The following is a 22,011-nucleotide window of genomic DNA, read 5'->3' as shown; positions in this document are numbered from 1 at the left end:
AAAGCGGCAGGTGGATCTACATTTTCAGAAAAAAAATGACAACATGTTCACAGATGGCATGACCATTCACTCCTCTTGTGATATTCCACCAAATAAATCAAAACAACTAGCCACATTTCCAGTCCCTTATCACCTTAATTGGTGTTGGAGTGTTTCCACAGTGATTTGTTTTCTGACTTAACAACCACAGATGGTTAATTACACCCAACTATGGATTTGCCAAGCTGGGGGCTACTAGTGGTTACCTAACTATCGCCAATCAACTCTTTTGGAGATCTCAAAGGCAAAGGTGGTATAATAAGGAAAAGAGATAAATGAAGTTTCTAGAAGAAGCAGGTTTTGAGGTCAAACAAGAAAATTCAGAAATGAAGATAACCCAAAGGGAGGGATTGGGGATCCTGGGACGGGGGCGGGGCGGGGGGGGCAGTTCTAGGGTTCATCGCGCTGATGCAATGTGAGATGAAGCAGATGCAGCAGCTACGCTTTGAGGGTTTTCAGCAGAAGGCATCGGGGAACTTCATTTTCCTCCGCGGACTTCGGGGTACTACTAAGTCATCGGAGGTACTGTGAGCAGGTGAGTGGCTAGACCAGGTTGGCCACCAGAGAGATGACCCTCATTATGCTTTCTTTAGAGCTCTCCTCAGATCAATGCCAGCCTCGCAGGCCGGCCTCGAAGAAGGTGTGGGGCTCTAGGGTACCCTCCCCTCAAAATAGGGGGGTCACGCTGTGCTGCGGGAGATGCTGCACGGACCAGACTGCGGCAGCCGAGCCGCCACCGGGCGATGCACCTGGGCAGGGCCTGGCCGCGGATTGGACGGCTCGCGGGGTGACCCGGCTGTATCGCGAGACGAGATTGGCAGCGGCGGGGCCGCATGTAACCGGGCGCTGGCTTTGTACGCGGAGCCGCCTGCCTGTCCTTTAACAATGGGCGGCGCGAGCGCCCCGGCGCTGGGCCCTCGCTGAGGCCGGCGCTTCGCTGCCGACTGTCCTCAGCATGAACCGGGCCGGCGCCCCCCGCATGCCCGCGGCGGGGCTGGGGCTCTGAGGGCTGTGGTTCCGGGTAAGGGAGGCGCACCACCAGGCTTGGGGCTGGGCGCGGGGGACACCGGAGCCGCCCGGCCTTTGTTCGCCCGCCGGAGCCGCGCGGCGCCGGGGCGGGATGGGGGCGGGGGGCGGCCTGGGCGTCGCGCCGCGCTGTGGAGAGTCTGCGGCCGGGAACCCCGCAGCCCGCTTGGGCTCGCGGTGCCGGCTTTTCGCGTCAGGGGGTGGCTGGAGACCTCGACCCCGGGGTGCGGGAAGTCGCCCCCCAGCGAGCGAGCCCCTCCCCGGGCACTCACTCGGCGAGGGCGCCGCCTGCAGACGGAGCCGGGCGGCCCGGGGACGGGGGGCGCGCGCGGAGCCCCCGGCTGATCGCGCACGCGCGTGTGTGTCTTCCAGGCTCGAGTGGTCGCGTGCGGCCGGGCCAGGCGCGCCGCCCGGGCCCATGGAGCTGGAGGGCCAGTGGTGGCGGGGACAACTGGCTGCGGACATTCACCAGGCGCTTCGGTACAAGGTAACCTCCGCTGCGCTCCGCACCCGACCTTTCCCATTGTCGGCGCCCTGTGCCCTGGGAGCTGTCAGGGCAGCGAAAGCCACTTTGCCTAGTCGCTCTAGGTTAATTTAGCTTCTTGCACCACCACCACCACCCCCCACCCCCGCCCCGGGACGGAAGTATCAGAAGATGCTTCTATTTAAATAAGGAAGTTGGCTTGGTTATGGGAGGGGTGGTGGTGGTGGTAGAGTTTGGTCCATGAGAGGAGGATGGTTGCAGGGACCCGGTTTCTGATGTTCTGGGTTTTTTGTTTGTTTGTTTGTTTTCCTGGTGGAAATTTGATGTTGTGCATAAAAAAGCATATGGTGATTGAGCAGCCGTCTTTGTGCAATACGTGCTATGTCATGCTTCTGAGGTCCCACCTTCTGCACCCCACAATGAATGTGGGTCCATACTCCCATGGGGGGGAAGGATAAGAGGAAAATGAGCAGAGGTCTCTGAACGCCAGCTCCATCAGGACCCGGAAAGAGAGAGAAGAGGGGGGAAAAGGAAGGGACATTCGGATGTAGTAATATGTGTAGGTGTGACTTGGAAAGGAAAAGATGAGACCGTGGTGGGGGGGGGATGGGCAAATCTATACAAATATAGACAAATATAGAAATAATAGTTAACTCATATCTGCAACCTTGGGCGAACTGCTGTAGCTTCCAATGGGGGGAATGGGAATACAGACCCTTGTTATCTTGTAATTCAATATTTAATCACTAATAATACAATAGCATTATTAATCACTAAGATAATCACATTATTATACTATATTATTAGTGTGTGTGTGTGTGTGTGTGTGTGAGAACTTTTCACTTAAATGGAGCAATGCGTCTAAACAAATTAAAACATAATGGAGCTCTTAAAAATGCATATGCTGACTTTTTTACTGGGTAGAGCAGCCTTCCTTGTGCAATAGTTGCTGTTTCATGCTTCTGTTAGGTCATTTTTTGTTTGTTTGTTTGTTTTACCACAGCCCTGCTCAGCTTTGGCTTATTGTGCCAGCAGGAGATGGAACCTGTGATCTCAGAACCTCAGGCATGAGTGTCTGTTTGTATAACCATTATGCTATCTACCCTCCTTGTGTCACATTTGTACATGCATTTTCCAGCTTTTCTACACAACCTGCTGTGATGCTTTGGACAAGTTACTTAGTTTTCTATTTTCCAATTTTCTTATCTGCAAAATAAATCATAATGGAATAGGCCCTATGGGGTGATTGTGGAAATAGTTAACACTCAGTGCTTACACAGAGTAAGCTCTAAGAAAGTGATGGCTGCTACTGTTCTCTACCCTGGAGGTCTCAATATTTGGGGCTTGTCCAAAAGCCATAAGGCAGAAGGAATTAACTGCATTTTCCAGTTCACATTAAAAAAAAACAGAGGATATTCTACATTGAATAGATGTTAGGCAACAAATACACTTTTCACACAATTCAAAGTTTGTGAATTGGTCTTGGTTTGTATTACATAATGGGCTTAATGGGCTAGAACTGGAAGAGAGCAAGCCCAGAATTACCTCTCACTTCAACTTCTATATTCCTATACGTGTTTTATGCATAGGAAATGGGGGGGGGGTGACGACAAAATGGCCAGCACTTTACCAAAAAGGATGCACATTATTGGAGTTGAGATACAGTGATGAATTTATAACTTGAAATTTTTAACCAGGTTAAATATGTTAGAATGCCTAATTGTCGGAAACTAGGCGATAGCACAGCAAGTTAAGCGCACATGATATAAAGTGCAAGGACTGGCCTAAAGGATCCCAGTTCGAGCCCCCAGCTCCTCACCTGCAGGGGGGTTGCTTCACAAGCAGTGAAGCATGTGTGCAGGTGTCTCTTTGACTTCCCCTCCTCTCTGTCCTATCCAACAATAATAACAAGGGCAACAAAATGGGGGAAAAGGCCTCCAGGAGCAGTGGGTTCCTAGTGCAGGCACCAAGCCCCAGTGATAACCGTGGAGGCAAAAAGAAAAAGGAAACTTAATTGTCACTTAAGCTGTTAAAATTATACCTTTATAAGGTTTGAAATTTCCAAAAAATAATTTTTTTTTAATTTTAATGTATTTATTGACTAGAGACAGCCAGAAGTTGAGAGGGGTGGTGATGGTAGAGAGAGACACCTGCAGCCCTGCTTCACCACTTGCAAAGCTTTCCCCCTGCAGGTGAGGACTAGGGGCTCAAACCCAGGTCCTTGCATTGTGGCATGTGAGCTCAACCAGATGTGCCACCACCCAACCCTAGGTTTGAGATTTCTAAATACTAATTATTATTTCTGATGTTTAGTTTCTTAGACACACTACATCTCTACCCCTTTGCTATGTGTACCACTAGTTCTGTTTAGAAGTTACAGCTTTTACATTTTGCAGTTCAGATACATTTGATATTTTTCAAAATGTCATCTTTCAGTTTTAACTGTTCTTGTGAATGCCAACTTTCTCGGGACCTAGTAAAATTAACTATGTGATGTTTTGATGCATAGCTTTTAAAATAACATGATTACATTTTAAAACATGAAATTTGAAAGCTTTTTTCTTGGTGATTTCCAGAGTTACTGATTCTTGGGTTCTGTGTGTAGTTTTTTTTTTTCCTGTGTGTAATTTTAACAGTGGGTGACGGTTTAGTTTTGTTGTTGGGGCTAGAAGAGGATTCCCCCCATCATTCAGACAGATTTGTTGAATGCTTTTATGTGTTAGACTTTGGAAGCAATCCAAGGAGTAAGACTTACCTATCAGAATGAAACATCACAGGGACTAGAGGAATGCCACTGAAATTTATCTTGGGTCCCCTGTGGCATACTTCCCTGGGTTATCTATCTTTAAACTTCTAGTAAACATTTCACTTTGGTTTTTAAATTGCCACCAAGGTTAACACAGCTTCTGGTGGCCTTTTTTCTTTTGTCTTTCCCCTCCTCCCCCTTCTACTTTATTTGATTAGACAGAGAAATTGAGAAGGGAGTGGGAAATAGGGAGAGAGATATCTATGGCACTGCTTCACCGCTTGTGAAGCTTCCTCCCTACAAGTAGAAAGCAGGGGCTCAAGCCCATTTCCTTGCACATGGTAATGTGGACATTCAACCCAGTAGACCACCACCCAGCCCCTAAACCACATTACCTGTGACTTGACAGTTTGGCCACACTTTATAATTAATTCATGTTAATCAAATAAAATTTAAATATCAGGGACTAGTAAGATCACTCATTTGTAATACAGTGAATTCAAAGCAAATTAAAACAAACTTTTTAATAGGAAGCACATGTTAATTTCAGACTATTAGGTAATTTAGTTGTACAGTCACATGCTTATTTATTTATTAAATATTTGAGTACCTACAATGTGAAAGGAGCAGTGCCAGGTGTTAGAGTGGTAACAGTGAATGGAACAGGTATGATTCCTATGTTTGCTGAGCTTAATTTGATGTAATTTATCCATTTTGGACACTATGTAAGGTATTTAGACCCATAGTTGGATCAACACATAGGGAGAGTGAAAGTGTGATCTATTCTCCATTCTCAAGTTGTCATTTTAGCTCCCTCCCTGTCATCCCCCTTTCCAGAACTGGTTAACTATTCAACTAGAATAGAAATAGACACAGAAGGAAGGAAGTGTTGCAAGTTATATAACTTAATGAATGGGGGCCAGGCAGTGGCACACCTGGTCACCTGGTTAAGCACACACAATACAGCGCACAAGGACCTGGGCTCAAGCTCTTGGTCCCCACCTGTAGGGGAGATGCTTCACAAGTGGTGAAGCAGGTATCTCTCTGTCTCTTTTCCCTCTCTAGCCCCCCCCATTCCTCTGTCTCTATCCAGTAACAAATACAAATATTTTAAAAAATATCTTAACAGGTGTTAAAAGTACAAGTACATAGGATCTTAACATTTATCTTAAAGCTGGTATTATTCCCATTTGTTATAAAGGCTACGGGCAGCACTCCTGAGCAACTGCAGAATATATAGCAAAACAGTGAGAAGAAAGTTCTGGCTAAAGGGCATCTTTAAAACTGGAGATTTTGTAATTGCTCTCCAAACGATATAGCAACTGATAACCAGGTGAATAATGCATGAGAATTCTTATTTCTCCTTTTAATAGCAAAGGTAAACATCAAAAACTAAGTGAAATGTTTTTGAATGAGATACAGCATTTTTTTTTCTACTTGGCCCTGTTTCAGTTTTCCAGGAACTGTAAGTTCATTAAAAAATTAGCTCTTTTCCTATATATCTCCTAATGGTTTTGATTTACATTTGCACCTGGGTCCTCAAGCATGCTAATGTGTGCTCTCTACCAGGCATGCCACCGCCAAGTCCTGTTGACAGTGTTTCTTGATGTGCAAGTTTTTAATTTTGATGAAGTCCAGTTTTTTTTTCATTTTTGCTAGAGTCATAGCTATGTTACTTCTATTATAATGCCTATTGTGTTAGTATCTTTACTATGCTGATCTTATAAGATGAATTTAGAACTTTTCCTTCTATGTCCTGGAAATGCTTTAATATTTTATAGAACTTTTCCTAATTTAACAAATTCATACAGTATAGTTCTAAGATTGAGCAGTAAGGGGAGAAATGTTTAGGTGTAATTGCAAAGGAGAGATCATTAAATTACTTTTTTTTTAAATAAAATCTTTTTTGAATATTTGTTTACCAGATAGAGACAGCCAGAAATTGAGAAGCAAGGGATGATAGAGAGAGATACCTACAGCCTTGCTTCACTACTCACAAACAAACCTTCCCCCCTGCAAGTGGGGACTGGGGGCTAGAACCCTGGTCCTTGCACACTGTAGTATGTGCACTCAACCAGGTGTGCCACCACCTGGCCCCTGAGATCATTAAATTACTAAAGGGAAGTGTATGCAACATAGTAGGAGCAAGCCCCCCCACACCAATGGTGTGTGTTTTTGGTGATTGATGTTTTGCACTTAGTACTATGTGCACTTAACCGGGTGTGCCACTGCCTGGTCCCAGTGAATGGTGTTTTGGAGAAGATTTTTTATTTTATTTATTTATTTAGTCTCCAGTGTTCTTGCTGGGGTTCAGTGTGTACACTACAAATCCACTGCTCCTGCAGTGGGGTTTTTTTTTAATAAGATGGAGAAAAATGAGAGAGGAGAGTAAGATAGAGAGGGAGAGAGAAAGAAAGACACCTACAGACCTGCTCCACCACTTGTGAATCGACCCCCCTGCAGGTGGGGAGCCGGGGACTCGGACTGTACTATGTGCACTTAACATGGTGCTCTACCACCTGCCCCCCTGGAGAGGATAGTTTTCTGAACACAGCTGATCAGAGAAGGTAAGACTCCCGTATTAGAAATCTTGCTAGAATATATCTATTTCATAATACAAGAAACACTTGTAATTGATCACGGAGGATGTGGTTCTTATGTTAGACTAAGAATGGTTTCTTTTAATTTAGGAGCTGAAGTTGCCCTCCTACAAAGGCCAGTCCCCTCAACTTAGTCTCCGAAGATATTTTGCTGACTTGATTGCCATCGTGAGCAATCGCTTCACACTCTGCCCTTCTGCCCGACACCTTGCTGTCTATTTGCTGGACCTGTTTATGGATCGGTATGACATCTCTATCCAGCAGCTACACCTAGTTGCACTTTCATGTCTGCTCCTAGCAAGTGAGTATGAATCCAGTCTACATAACTGAAACCTTCCACTGTTTATAATGAAGTGTTTTGTGTAGATTAGTGTAATATTACCAAATTCCATTCATTACAGTTCAGTTTACTAGTTTCAGACAGTTTATGTTGAAAGTGCTTCTAGCATAGTAATCCCTTTTTTTTTTTTTTTGAGTTTTTTATCTTTTTATTGAGGAGCTTAATATGGTTTATAGTAATAATCATTGACATGAGTATGATTTCATTATACACCAGGACCCGAAAGTTCTCTTCCACCCGTCCCTCCCTCTCCTTCTCTAAAGTCTTCTGTTTTGATGTAATACATAGCACAGTAATTTTAATTTTTTTTTTTTTTTTGCCTCCAGAGTTACCACTGGGGCTTGGTACTTACAGCACAAACTGCACCATTCTCAGGGATCACTTTTTCTTTCTTTTCTTACAGAAACAAAGGGAAAGAAAGACAGCTGCAGAACTGTTCCACTGTTTGTGAAGCCTCCCTCTTTCTGGTGGGGACTAGGGAATTGAACCCCAGTCCTCACACATGGTAGTATGTGCCACCATCCAGCCCCTATTTTTTGACCTCTCAAAAGTCAGAAGGTTAATTCAGATGTTCCTTTCCCATTGAGAACCATTGCCTTTTAAAGCTGTGGGAGGAGCAGTTTCACTCTCTGCAGTCACTGGCAATGTATGAAGATGGTTTTGGTTGTGATCATAAGGATGATGCCACTGGCATCAGATAAATAGATGCTGCTCTAGTGAATACAAGCCTGAGCTGCTGCTAAATAAATGTCCTATGTGCACAGGACAGTCCCCCACAACAAACAGTTACTGGCTCAAAATACCAGTGGTGTTGAGGTTGATAAACTTTCTAAAAGGTACCATAGTCTTGTTAAAATGCTTTCTATTGGGCCGGGTGGTAGTGCACCCAATTGAGCACATGTGTTACAGTGTGCAAGGGCCGGGGTTCATGCCCCCATCCCCACCTGCAGGGGGAAAGCATTGCAAGTGGTGAAGCAGGGCTGCAGGTGTTTCTCTGTCTTTCTTCCTCTCTATCTTCCCCTTTCCTTATGATTTCTGGCTGTGTCTATCCAATAAATAAATAAAGATAATTTTTTTAAATTTTCTACTGACTACATAATGAGGCAGGTTAATGAACTGAACTGAGGTTCATGTGCAACTGCTACAAATATGAAAACCTTTGCTTACACACTAGGCACAACTGTGTAATAGCTTCCAAGGCATAACATGACAAAACCCTACTTGTTAGCAGATGCAGAATTTATACTAGACCGTTTGATGCCTCTTTCTCTTAAATGTCTCCCTGCAACTCAGTTTATCCCTAGCAAAAGCTAATCTAGAAAACACCAGAGGAAACCAAACACTGTTTCTCTGGCCTGAGAGAAGTGGGAAAAAGGATAGGTAGAGGTGTGACTTAGAAAAGAAGTGAGGCATTTTTAGAGAGACAGATTAAAGTCGTCCCATATCTGTGACCTTGGGAGAATTACTGCAGTTTCCAATGGAAGAGATGGGGACACAGAGCTCTGGTGGTGGAAATGACTTGGAATTACACCCGTATTATCTTATTATTTTGTAAATCAGTATTAAATCTCTAATAAAAGAAACTTTAAAAAATTATTGGTTGATTTTATTACATCTCTTGGTGGGGGGTGGGGGAGGTTTTATTACCACCAGGATTATCTCTGGGGTTCTGTGCTTGCTTGGCAAATTCACAGCTCCTAGAGCCAATTTTTCTTTTCTTTCTTTTTTTTTTTAAATTTTTTTCTATTAGATAGGATAGAGAGAGGGTCTCTCTAAGAGGGTCAGGGAATATAGAGAGGGAGAAAGAAAAAATAAATACCTGCAGCACTGTTTAACCATTTATGAAGTGTCCCCTATAAATGAGGACCAGGGGCTTGAACTCTGGTCCTCGTGGATAATATATGTATACACTGTGTATACCGCCACCTGCACAATTTGTGAGAATCTTTTTCCACCCTGTAGTGTGTAGAATGTCCACAGAGTTCAAAGAGGCATCTAATTGATGCCAGTTGCCATCCACTGCTGGTTTTAAAAATGTACTAGTTTGAGGGCCAGGTGGTGGCGCACCCAGTTCAGCACACACACTGTGAAGTTCAAAGGTCTGGGTCTGAGCCTCCACTCCCCACAGTGTAGCAGGTCTGCAGGTGTCTTTCACTCTATCTTCCTGTCCTTTCTCAGTTTCTTTCTGTCCTGTCTAATGAAAATTAGAAAGAAAATACACTACTTTTCAGTGGTTGATCTAAGTATTTCCTATATAGGAAAGGTGTTTTTCTTCTGTGGTCTCTAATTCCTTACTTTCTGGGAAGAAGATGTGAATTTCCTGTTTGAAACCTTTATCACTATTATCACATGTTTTCTGGCATTTCCTTTCAGTTGAGGAAACTGAATTGTGGATAAGTACATTTAGAATAACCACACAGATAATAATAGTATTCAGTAAAACACACTGTAGATATGGACGCAGGTCCTTAGTGTTGTCACACATCATTTAATATCTGTATATCAGAAGATTTATATCACTATATATAGTGAAAAAGTTTTGAAATATTTTTGAAGACCCTAGTTAAAATCCCAGACATGGCTATTATTGAGTATGTAGGTTATTTTTAACTTTGAAAATCAAGATGCAAAGTCTTCCACCCCTGTAATAGACAAGTATATCCTTTTTTTTTTTAAATTTCTTTACTGGGGGACTAATGTTTTACATTCAATAGTAAATACAATAGTTTGTACATGCATAACATTTCTCAGTTTTCCATATAACAGTACAACCCCCACTAGGTCCTCTGTCATCCGTGACAAGTGTGTCCTTTATAAATACAGTCCATAGATGCTAATAATACAGAAGTCTTGACTATTCTGGAGGCTGTTCTCCACATATAGCCCAATGTAATGTTTTGGGAACTAAAACCTAAGTCTTCATTTGACTTTTTTTTAAGTTTGTTTTTTTTAATCTTTATTGGATAGAGACAGCCAGAAATTGAGAGGGAAGGGGGAGATGGAGAGGAATAGAGAGACCTGTCTCAGTGTAATTGATCTTAAATGAAAAGACTGCCTACTCTAATTCTTCTTTCCTGAGCTATGAAATTGATCATATATCATTTTGTCTTTGGTGTTCAATATTTCAAGGTGATATGCAACTTTTCCCCCCTATTTTTGACAGGACAGAAATTGAGACAGGAGGGGAGATGGTGAGTGAAAGATAGACACCTGCAGACCTGCTTCAGCGCTCATGAAGTGTTTCTCCAGCAGGTGGGGAGTGGGGGCCTGGATTCAGACCCTTGCATATGGTGATATGTGCACTTTAACCAGTTGCACCCCCCTGGCCCCTGATATGAAACATTCCTGATCCTTGAATTCAACAGTACTACTTTCTTCAAAAGGCCTTTAAGCATGATATAAACTCATTACTTTTTACAATATTCTTTTGAAGTATACTGCCGGTTTTGTTGCAGCTACACAAATAGCAGGGTTCTTTGAATATCTTAATGACTCATACAGAGGAATTGAACTATAATTCTGGGTCATTCTTCTGAGGAATTCCATTCTCCACTATTGAGAACAATGGAACGTTCCTCTCTTGCATATGCAGTGACTATACTGGGTAAATAACCTAAATACTACTTTAGTGCTTTCACAAAACTTGTGACATCTCTGTGTAATTTGTACTGGGAAGTGCTGTCGAGATTGCTGAGAAATATGAATTGTATGGATTTAAAAAAAAAAAAATCAGTTCCCACCTGAGCAGTTTTTAGTCACAGATGGTTTTGATCTAAAGATGAAGCAAAAGGGAAATTGTCACCATCTGTGGACTTAGATGGCTATTAAAGTCATGAGTGTAAAGTCTCCCAGCGGAAGAAGTGAAACCTTCTACCCATGTTCCCCATCCCTAAAGACCTAGAGAGCTAGCAGCACTTTTTCCCCAGTCCTAGGGCAAACAAGGCAATTTGAACAAGCCCTGCAGACTCCCAATGCAAGCAGTATCTGGCCTGAGTGGCCATAGCTACTAACCACTATATATTGTAGCAATTTAAGCATGGTGGTGGAGACTTTTTCTTCTAGAAGAGAAACTTCATAAGGAAGCTTGCCTGAAATCTTTTCTTGTGGCAGTCTTTTTTTTTTCCCCTTTATTGGGGGATTAATGGTTTATAGTTAACTGTAAAATACAGTAGTTGTTACCTGTGTTAACATTTCTCAGTTTTCTGCATAATACTCTAAACTCCCGTCTCAGGTCCTCCTCTGCCATGTCCCAGAACCTGAACACTCCATGGCCCCAGAGTCTTTTATTTCGGTGTACTACACCATATACAGTCCAAGCTCTGCTTTGTGTTTCCCCTTCTGTTGTTATTTCTCAACTTCTGTCTGTGAGTGGGATCATCCCATATTCATCCTTCTCTTTCTGGATTATCTCACTTCACACAATTCCTTCAAGCTCCATCCAAGATGAGGTGGAGAAGGTGAATTTTCCATTTTTAATAGCTGAGTATGGGGGTCAGGTGGTGATGCACCTGGTTAAGCACACACATTACAGTGCATAAGGACCCAGGTTCAAGCACCGAGTCCCCACCTGCGTGGGGAAAATCTTCATAAGTAGTGAAACAGGGCTGCAGGTGTCTCTATCTCCTTTCTCCTTTTAATTTCTCTGTCTCTATTCAATAATAAATAAATAAAAATATTTTTTAAAAAAACAGCTGAGTAGTACATTCATCCCTTGTTTATTACGGTTTATCAGTTCCAGACTCTACTGCAGTAAGTGAATTTCTGCAAAGTAAGATTCTTTATTTAGAAATCAAATATTTTTGAGCATAGAAAACCTGTTTATGATCTAAATATGTTTTTGACATTATGAGAGCCCTCTAGACATGAAATAACACCCCTTTAGCTTTGCTTCCTTATTGAAAGAGACAGCAGCCATTGCATGGATTTTCTTTTCATCTTTACGGATGGAGCAAACAGTCATTCAAGTCGTAATGGCAGGCAACCTCCACTATTTTCTTGCCATCTTTGATTATATCCAAGAGTTTCACCTTCTCCTGGATGGTAAGCATCTTCCTCTGGTGCTTAGTTTTATTGTCAGAAGGCTTAGAAGAAGCAGCATGTTTATGAGCCATTGTGGGGCTTAGATAAAGGTTCTCAGAAATCACAAACACAAGCAAAGATGTTTCCGATGCATAGTGATGTAGAAGCGGATATGTGAGAAACACGCTCTGGTGGATTTGGTTTCCCCACACCCGATTTCAAACACACACAAGGAGTGGTCGAGCGGCTGCACCTGGCCTTGAAGGATTTGTGGGGGTGCTGGACTACGTAGGCCTACAGTCCATACAGTCACAAACTTTAATTGTAATTGTAATACAGGGGTGTAGAATTGACTCAGACAACTGAGCATGTGCTGTGTCATTTTCCCTGTCTCAATCAACTTCTTAATGAATATATTTGAAAAAACCATGAGTGAAGCCAAGAAAGTTGAAGCACAAAGTGACGAGGGACGACTGTATTCGATTGTATATATAGACCACAACTTGCTCAGCCACTTATCTGTTGTTGGACACCTGGGTTGCTTCCAGGTTTTGGCTATTACAAATTGTGCTGCTATGAACATAAGTATACACAGATCTTTTTGGATGAGTGTGTTGGGTTCCTTAGGATATATCCCCAGGAGAGGAGTTGCAGGATCATAGGTTAGGTCCATTTCTAGCCTTCTTGAGAGTTCTCCAGACTGCTCTCCACAGAGGTTGGACCAATTGACATTCCCACCAGCAGTGCAGTAGGGTTTCTTTGCCACCACAGCCTCTCCAGCATTTGTTGTTGTTGTTTCTGATGTATGACATTCTTTTTTTTTTTTTGCCTCCAGGGTTATTGCTGGGGCTTAGTGCCTGCACTATGAATCCACTGCTCCTGGAAGCCATTTTTTTCCATTTTGTTGTCCTTGTTGTTGTTATTATTGTTGTCATTGCTGTCATTGTTGTAGGATAGGACAGAAAGAAATCTAGAGGGAGGGGTAGGGAGAGAAAGACAGACACCTGCAGACCTGCTTCATTTTGATTATATGAATTCTTCAAACCCATGAACATGGACTATCTTACTACTTTGTGTCTTTTTCTATTTCTTGAATAGTGACTCATAATTTTCAGTATAGAAGTCTTTTATTTCTTTCGTTAGGCTTATTCCTAGATATTTTATGGGTTTTGTTGTCATAGTAAAAGGGACTGATTTCTGGATTTCTTCTGACTTGGTTGTAGCAGTCTTTCTAACTCTGACCAAAAATAAATCAGCAGGTTAAGTCCACATGGTGCAAAGCGTAAGGACCAGTGTAAGGATACTGGTTCGAGCCCCTGGCTCCCCACCTGCAGGGGTGTTGCTTCACAAGCGGTGAAGCGGTCTTTAGGTGTCTATCTTTCTCTCCCCCTCACTGTTTTCCCCTCCTCTATTTATCTCTGTCCTATCCATCAACAGCAATAACAATAATAATGGCAACAAGGCCAATAAAAAATGGGGAAAAAAATGGCCTCCAGGAGCAGTGAATTCATAGTGCAGGCACCAAGCTCCAGCTATAACCCTGGAGGTAAAAAACAAAACAAACAAACAAACAAAAACTGTGTTTAAATTAAGGTAGATGGTTTAGAACACAGTGGAAATTTAGAGTTGTGTGGTCCAGGAGGTGGGGCAGTGAATAAGGCATTGGACTCTCAAGCATGAGATCTAGAGTTCAATCCCTGGCACACATGTACCAGAGTGATGTCTGGCCCTTTCTCTCCTCTTTCTCATAAATTTTAAAAATATTTTAAAGAAAAAGATTGTGTTGACTTAATACTTCAGTATTTGTGTAAATTTACAAGATTTTCAAGGCAACCAAATTGGAATATGTATGAAAATAATGAAGTAAAAGTAGTACAGTAGAATGCCATAATCTACAAATATGTTAAAGGTAACATGAAGGATCTAAAATTGCAGCCTATTTCTTGAGTGATTTATTATTGATTTACAAAATTATGATATAACATGGGTATAATTCCACATCATTACCACCACCAAAATTTTGTGACACCATTCCCTCCATTGGAAACTACTAATCTCCCCTTTTCTGTGATTGCCATGTGACAAAGATCCAAAGAACAGTGGTCTGGGAGGTAGTGCAGTAGATAAAGCATTGGACTTTCTTTTTTTAAAAAAAAAAATATTTGTTCTTCCCTTTTCTTGCCCTTGTTGTTTTATTGTTGTAGTTATTATTGTTATTGATGTCGTTGTTGTTGGATAGGACAGAGAGAAATGGAGAGGGGAGGGGAAGACAGAGAGGGGGAGAGAAAGACAGACGCCTGCAGATCTGTTTCACCGCTTGTGAAACAACTCCCCTGCAGGTGGGGAGCGGGGGACTCAAACCGGATCCTTAAGCCGGTAACATTGGACTTTCAAGCATGAAGTCCTGAGTTCGATCCCAGGAAGCACATGGTCAGAGTGATGTCTAGTTCTTTCTCTCTCCTCCTATCTTTCTCATTAATAAATAAATAAAATATTTTTTAAAAAAAATCCAAAGAAGACAATTCCTTCTGCTGCTGCATCTGGAAAATCAAATTGTACCTTATAGAGAATTTTCTCTGGTCACAAGTTCTGCAAATAGCTCAGATAAATGTTTTACATATAGTAAAATTCATGATTGCAAATTAAAGTGTCAGTTGGTACATGACCTATAGAAAAACTGTATTCTAGGACTGAAGAGGAAATGTGGTTCCTCAGTTGTGCATATCTGGATGAGTTATGTCCTAGACAGAAGTTCAGACCACCACTAATGGCCAGCCATCAGGCCATATTTACTATTACTTGACTTTGAGTAAGGAGCTATAAGAGTAGACACTTACGGGGCCAGGAAATAGTTCACTCTATAGGGTGCAAATTACCATATTTGAGGACCTGGGTTCAAGCCTCCAGTTACCATATGGGAGCACCATACAAAAGAAAGCTTCACTAGGAGTGGGCAGTATTGTGTTTCTCTGTCCTCTCTCATCCTTTTAAAAAAAAAAAAAAAAAAGGAGGGAACCTGCCATAAATGGTGGATATAAAAACGCTGGTAGCAAAAAAAAAAAAAAAGGTACAAACTATTTCTAAAGTAGATCTAAGAAATGATTTGTTGGGCAGGGGGATGCACAGTGGCACATGAGGTTAAACACACAGTACGAAGCGCAAAGATCCCCAAGCAAGGATCCTGATTCAAGCCCCTGGTTCCCCACCTGAAGAGGGGTCACTTCACAAGTGGTGAAGGAGGTCTTCAGGTGTCTGTCTTTGTCTATCCCCCTCTCTATTTCCCTTTCTCTCTCGATTTCTCTCTGTCCTATTAAAAAAAGAAATGGAAAAAATGGCCTTCAGGAGCAGTGGATTTGTAGTGCCAGCACCATGCTCCAATGAAAGGGAAAAAAAAAAAAAAACATAGGTAAGTTTTTGTTTTGAATTCAGAAGGTTTTTTGTTTTTAGTGGAACATCAATACTGGTATTAGGTACTCAGCTCCTCACCCCGTCTACTTATTCTCTGATGGTGCTGAAATATGCTAATATATACTTGAGGCTTAGCTGTTTATTTTCCCTTTTTGTTGCCCTTGTTGTAGTTATTATTGTTACTGATGTCATCATTGTTAGATAGGACAGAGAGAAATGGAGAGAGGAGGGGAAGATGGGGAGAGAAAGATAGACACCTGCAGACCTGCTTCACTGCCTGCGACCCCCCTGCAGGTGGGGAGCTGGGGGTTCAAACCAGGATCCTTGTGCCAGTCCTTGTGCTTCGTTTGACGTGTGCTTAACCCGCTGCACTACCGCCCGACTCCCCATTAAATTCTTTATACTTTTTTCTATGTGACATGGTTTTCTTTTATCACCTGTTGCCAAAAAAAAAAGAAATTCACTGAAAATAGTCAACAGATGACTTTTAAGATCTTTTTTTCTTTGTCACATGTAACTTTTTGTTACATGATGGGACATAGCTCACAGTGTTTACATGTTCCTTTTTTTGTTTGTTTGTTTTTTAGAAAAGACAAAAGATGGGGTATGGAACTACTGGGAGTGCAAAGTGCAAATATTGAGCCACAGAGTTCTAGTGGAGGTTCTCAGTCTTTCCACTGAGATAGCAAATCCCTTTAGCTGACTAGACCTGAAGTGATCATTTGCCTGACTTTTTTTGTTTGTTTGTTTGTTTGTTTTCTCTCTCCCCCACCCCCTCTCTCTCGCTGTTCTCCCCACCCTTTTTCTTATCAGGTAAATTTGAAGAGAAAGAAGACAGTGTGCCTAAGCTGGAGCAGCTCAATAGCCTGGGTTGTATGACTAATATGAATCTAGTCTTAACAAAGCAGAATTTGCTACATATGGAACTATTATTGTTAGAAACCTTTCAGTGGAACCTCTGCCTTCCAACAGCTGCCCATTTCATCGAGTACTATCTCTCCGAAGCAGTACATGAAACAGATCTTCATGATGGCTGGCCGATGATTTGCTTGGAAAAAACTAAGCTCTACATGGCCAAGTACGCAGATTACTTCCTGGAAGTGTCTTTGCAAGGTGAGTCATCGTCAATACCTACATGGTTGGTAAGATCGTGACTTGCATATTCTGTTGCTTAAGTTCATTTTTGGTGTCTCCACAGATTATGCCTTTCTAAATTATGCACCTTCTTTAGTAGCTGCTGCATGTGTGGCTTCTTCAAGGATTATACTTCGTCTTTCGCCAACGTGGCCTACAAGACTGCATCGTCTTACTGCTTACTCCTGGGATTTTTTAGTGCAGTGCATTGAACGACTATTAATGTGAGCCACTTTGTTCTTATGACTTCTCATTAATAGTTTACTTCCTGTGAAGGTGTCCTAAAAACAAAAGGCACGGAACTTTTAGGATATCTGGTCTGACAGTTTCTTACTGCCAATAACCCTGTAAAGTGTGATCAATACCCTTTAGAAGGGAAGACTCTTGCCCAGCTGTCAATGCTAGGTTCATGTTTCTAGGTTCCTGATAGGGTAAGGAGCTGCTCTTGTGTTTTTGAAACCATAATGCTTAATATTGGTCCAGGCAAATTCTTCCCATTTCTTTTAGTTTGTGGAGATAGCAGAATGTCAGCAAAATAATAGCTATACTTAAGTGCTTTTTGTGGACATTTACCCCAAGCTACAAGTAGCCCTCAAAGCTACCAGCAGCTAGTTCCCAAGGTTTGTATAAAGGGAAATTTTCAGAAGGGAAAGAGTGAAATCTCAGCTGTTGGTGAAATGATCACTGCAGTGAGTACTGTGTGTACAGCAGCGGAGGAGCTCACCAGAATCAGCTAATGAGGAATTGGGGGTGTCCTATGCCTTCCTTGCAAACTCTTCCTGAATACTATTAACACTTTGCTTTCCTTTCTCTTCATATTCCAGTGCTCATGATAATGATGTGAAGGAAGCAAACAAACAAAGAGGACAGGCGGGACCTCAACCAGCACAACTAAATGTGTTCCAGACAAGCTCTCAGCCCTCACGGCCAGTTCACTTTCAGCAACCTCAGTATCTCCATCAGATGCAGCAGACCTCCCTGCAGTATCGCCATCCTGTGTCAGAGCAGCCAGGCTGCCAGCAGATTGTATCTACCACACATGCCTCATCTTACACTTTACAAACATGTCCTGCTGGCTTTCAAACTAGTGTTCCAGGTCTTGGGCACGTGCAGACTGGTGTTGGGATGTCATTGGCGATACCAGTAGAAGTTAAACCCTGTTTAAATGTTTCTTACAACAGGAGCTATCAGATAAATGAACATTACCCTTGCATTACTCCATGTTTTGAAAGGTGATTATATGCAAACATATAACATATAACCCAGACTTACTGCGTCACTTAAAACTCTGGGACAAGTTTTTTTCTAAACTTTTCAAAAAGAAAGGGATCCGGCATCAGAGTTCTTCAGATACCAGTAGCAAGAAGACTGAATATTTCTTTCAATGCACGATATATTCACGAGTGTTATAAACCTCTAAGCAAACACTTCAGGGGTGTGTGTTTTAAATCCTGTTACAACAAATTTCCATATGACAAGAAATTTCAAGCCCCCAGCTGATGGTCCAAATATTTCAAAAATACTCAACACATCAGAAAATTTGGACAGCAGGACTCTAATATGCTACTTTAAGATTTGACCTGTGGTAGGCTCTGGGCCTAATGTTGGCTTATATGTCAGAGACTAATTTTTATCTGTGGACTTGCCAGTCTTTTTATGAAGGAAAGTTGCAGTATTATTAATCTTTGAAGTTCTTTTTTTATTCTGCAGTTTTCAGTTATATTTTTGATCAACAAATGAGTTTTTGACTAAGTTTAAACTTATGAATTCCTATGCTATACCAATATGTGCAGTAAAAAAAAAAAAAAAAAGAATTTTAGATGATTCTCTATCATTTGCTATCACAGATAGTTTTGTTTTGGAATCTGAATTTATGTACTAAAACGAAGGGTGTATTAGATCTCCTAAAAATCATGGTCCTAAGTTTTTGTTTTTTTCCCCCTAAAGTGATCAACCTTAGATCTTTAGAATTTTAACTCATTTAACTCAGGGAATTTGTACTACTTGGAAATACTTAACTATAATGCAACAAGCTTTGGGGATGTTACATGAACTACCTTTGTAACATGGGTTCAAATACTCCTCTTGTGTATTTTCAAGCAAAAACATACATATAGCTTAGAATGAATGACTTGCATCCTATCATTCATGATACATATGTAGGTTTTGCATTTCTCAGTGCAATCAATAACTGATACTTTTTAAAAGGTCTTTTTTTTTTTTCCCAAGGGAAGGTATAAATGTCAAATGTCAGTACTAGATAGGAGTGGACTGTTTCCAGGGTAGCTCTCAGGTTGTGCTAGAGCCGCACTTTGTTATCTGAAAGAGAAGACAGGTTTTATAAGCAACCCTTGAATCTAGTCAGGGTCAGCAAGCAAAGGTACTGACTACTAAATCTCAGTAACCACTTTCATTGGATTGGCCCCAGACCGCTCCTGGGGTATTTCACTATATTGGTAATGAGTGGAGACAGCAATAATAGTCAGTATAGCAAGGGAATTTGAGGGTGAAGAGTTGGAAGACATAAAAGTAAAAAAAATCACTGTACTGAACTCTACATTGTGCTCTTATCTGTGGGGGAAGAGAGATTTATTGGAGGAAAGCTTTCTGATTTAAAAATTAGTGCTAGGTATCTTTTTTTTTTCCTTTTAAGATAGCACTTGAATAGAAGGGAAACTGCATGGCAGGTATGTGGCTGCCACAATATGCATTGAAAAACAAACCTTATAAAAATGTGGGTATGCAGCAGGAGTCTCAGTAATCAAGCCAATGGCTATTGTTTGGAAGGGGAGGGACTTAACGTAGTAATGGACCTATCTAGATGACTCCAGTGAATGAGTGTGGGGAGTGGGGGCTACTGCCAGTGTGAATTCTTAATTGAGATGAATTTATTAGTCTGGTAGACAAAACAAAAAAAACCACTCAGGTAAGAACACTCACTCTTGGCAGTATTCAAGCATGCAAATTGTGAAAGTACCATCACTTTACAGAAGGCAGCTGATAGGATACTGGCCGTTCTTACCTCAAGAAAACTTGAATTACCTGGGGGAAATTTGGGTTCAAAAGAGAAGATGTCTTTCACAATAAGAACCCAGCAAGCTGGAGTCCAATTTTCAGTATTTTAACTACCTCAATAATACTATGAATGTAAGAGAACTGGGATAGAGATCCCGACTTGAAACAACTGGTGCCTAGAGTAATTTAATGTCTTGTCAAATGCTTTTATTGATTGGTTTAAATGTCATTCATGTTAATAGAAGAATATGCCTTTAAAAAAGACTTATTAATAACACTTTCCCAATTTATATTTTAAAAAGCTAAAGAACACTGGATTAATTTCTTTTGGGGGGGTAGAGTAAAATAATGAATTGGTCATTATTGCTGCATACCCAGGGTGGGGTGGGCATGGGGTGGTTGGAAAACCAGAACTAATTGTAACATTAGATTTCAATATTAAAGACAATTCACAGTTGTTAGCTTGTTTGGGGGGCAGGGGTGGGGGGGGGGTTGTGTGGATTCTCTTTTGTTTAATTTATTGATTGGTTTTTAAAGTAGGTCTCTGTTTTGTTTTTGTTTACTGGACCATCATTTAATGTGTACTGTGAAGAGTTAATGATATGTATAATGGGCTTTACCAAAGTCCACTGAATAAACACTACTCAAGTACAGACTGCAAACCAAAATGCATCTGTGTTATGACATTAATTGCAAATAGTATGGTGCTAAAGTCTACACCAGTGGAATTAGATGAGTGCTATGCACTTAATTTTAAAATAAAACTAGTTTTCAGTAAAATGGTGTTGGTGTTTTGTCTTACATTTCAGTTGAATGTCTATCTGCAGCTTCATTGGACCATGTCATGCAACTCAGCTGGATTCATAAGTAAACAGTAATACAACCATAGTGGCAAGAAATGTTTGTCCATTATCTGTTGCATACAGAGCATCAAAGTCCTCAGAAGTAAACTGGGGCACAACTTTTAACCTTTTGGGCTGTTGTTAGTACATTAGCAGTTTCATCTTCTAACTCATTAACAGCACAAGATGGCCCAGGATGTGGAAATCAGTCATAACCATCAGTTCTCTCCTAAGTATCACTTGCCATTCAATTCCGTTTAAGACAACATTTTTTGCAGAGTAAAATATTAATAGGTTTTTACCTGTGAGCTAGGAATTTACCTCTCAAAAGTTTTCTGTGTATTGTCACTTCTGGAACAGTCCTAGGACTTGGCGGTAACCTCAAGAGAATCAGTGCACAGTGTTTTATTTTAACAGTCAACTTCCCTCTGTCTCAAGTATATAGAATAAAAATTGTGGAGGTTACTCTGAGGTAATATGCTTGTGTGAAGTCTTCAGCTTATTCTCTAGCACTGCACAAAAGAACTCTCAGGGGCCAGGTCCAAATCCCTGGCCCTCACCTGCAGGAGGAAAGCTTTGCAAATAGTGAAGCAGGGCTACAAGTGTCTCTGTCTTTCCCTCTCTTATCTCCCTCTTTCAATTTCTGGCTACCTCTATCCAATAAGTGAAGATAATAAATGCTTTAAAATTAAAAGGAAATCTTAGGTTTAAGAAGTAAGCATCAACATCAGACTCCACCTTTCTATTAAAATGAAAAAATTATCTGGCTCACTTGTAAAACTGCTCCTGAAGTAATATAGCAATGTAAATTTCAGAAACTAAGATGTAAAAAACAGCACTGCCTGATACTCCCTTCTGTCTTGTCACATTAAAAGAAAAAAAATTAAGGACTTTAAAAATTTTACTTAATGATGGACAAGTCTGTTGGGTAAGAGGGCTAGCTACAATTCCCACCACCAGAGTTCCATATTCCATCCCCTCCATTGGGAGCTTTCCTATTCTTTATCCTTCTGGGAGTATGGACCCAGAGTCATGGAGTACAGAAGGTGGGAGGTCTGGCTTCTGAGTTTAAGGACTTTTCCCTCCCTTTTGGTTGCCCTTGTTTATCGTCGTCTTTGTTGTTATTGTTATTGGATAGGACAGAGAAATAGGAGGGGAAGACAGTGGGAGAGAGAAAGACACCTGCAGATCTGCTTCACCACCTGTGAGGTGACTCCCCTGCAGTTGGGGAGGCGGGGGCTCAAACTGGGGTTTTTTATTATTATTACCTTTATTTATTTATTGGTTAGAGACAGCCAGAAACTGAAAGGGAATGGGTGTTAGAGGAGAGAGAAATAGAGACACATGCAGCCCTGCTT

General features: G+C 41.4%; 1 protein-coding gene across 3 annotated transcripts; it reads left to right on the top strand.

Moving 5' to 3' along the window:
* Positions 1-759: 759 nt before the first annotated feature.
* Positions 760-20,585, top strand: CCNJ (cyclin J). 3 transcript variants are annotated; one of them, XM_060193075.1, is made up of 7 exons: positions 1,042-1,060; positions 1,438-1,552; positions 6,759-6,862; positions 6,986-7,196; positions 16,476-16,775; positions 16,861-17,020; positions 17,621-20,585. In XM_060193075.1, exons 4-7 carry the CDS (start codon positions 7,130-7,132, stop codon positions 18,030-18,032), a joined length of 939 nt encoding a protein of 312 aa, XP_060049058.1. In that variant the 5' UTR covers positions 1,042-1,060; positions 1,438-1,552; positions 6,759-6,862; positions 6,986-7,129; the 3' UTR covers positions 18,033-20,585. The 3 variants fall into 3 exon arrangements, with proteins under 3 accessions (XP_060049053.1, XP_007535476.2, XP_060049058.1); XM_060193070.1 differs by lacking the exon at positions 6,759-6,862 and having other exon boundaries at positions 760-1,060; positions 16,897-17,020; XM_007535414.3 differs by lacking the exon at positions 6,759-6,862 and having other exon boundaries at positions 773-1,060.
* The last annotated feature ends 1,426 nt before the right edge of the window (positions 20,586-22,011 follow it).

The sequence above is a fragment of the Erinaceus europaeus genome, chromosome 1 (genome assembly GCF_950295315.1).
Source record: "Erinaceus europaeus chromosome 1, mEriEur2.1, whole genome shotgun sequence".
Classification (NCBI taxonomy): domain Eukaryota; kingdom Metazoa; phylum Chordata; class Mammalia; order Eulipotyphla; family Erinaceidae; genus Erinaceus; species Erinaceus europaeus.
This window is presented reverse-complemented; position numbering and strand designations above follow the sequence as displayed.

Bases quoted from the DNA above. Each gene is read 5' to 3' on its own strand.
- CCNJ (XM_007535414.3), top strand. From the start codon at position 1,484: ATGGAGCTGGAGGGCCAGTGGTGGCGGGGACAACTGGCTGCGGACATT. The intron at 1,553-6,985 runs GTAACCTCCGCT...CTTTTAATTTAG, and splicing joins ACCAGGCGCTTCGGTACAAG to GAGCTGAAGTTGCCCTCCTA. The intron at 17,021-17,620 runs GTGAGCCACTTT...TTCATATTCCAG, and splicing joins TGCATTGAACGACTATTAAT to TGCTCATGATAATGATGTGA.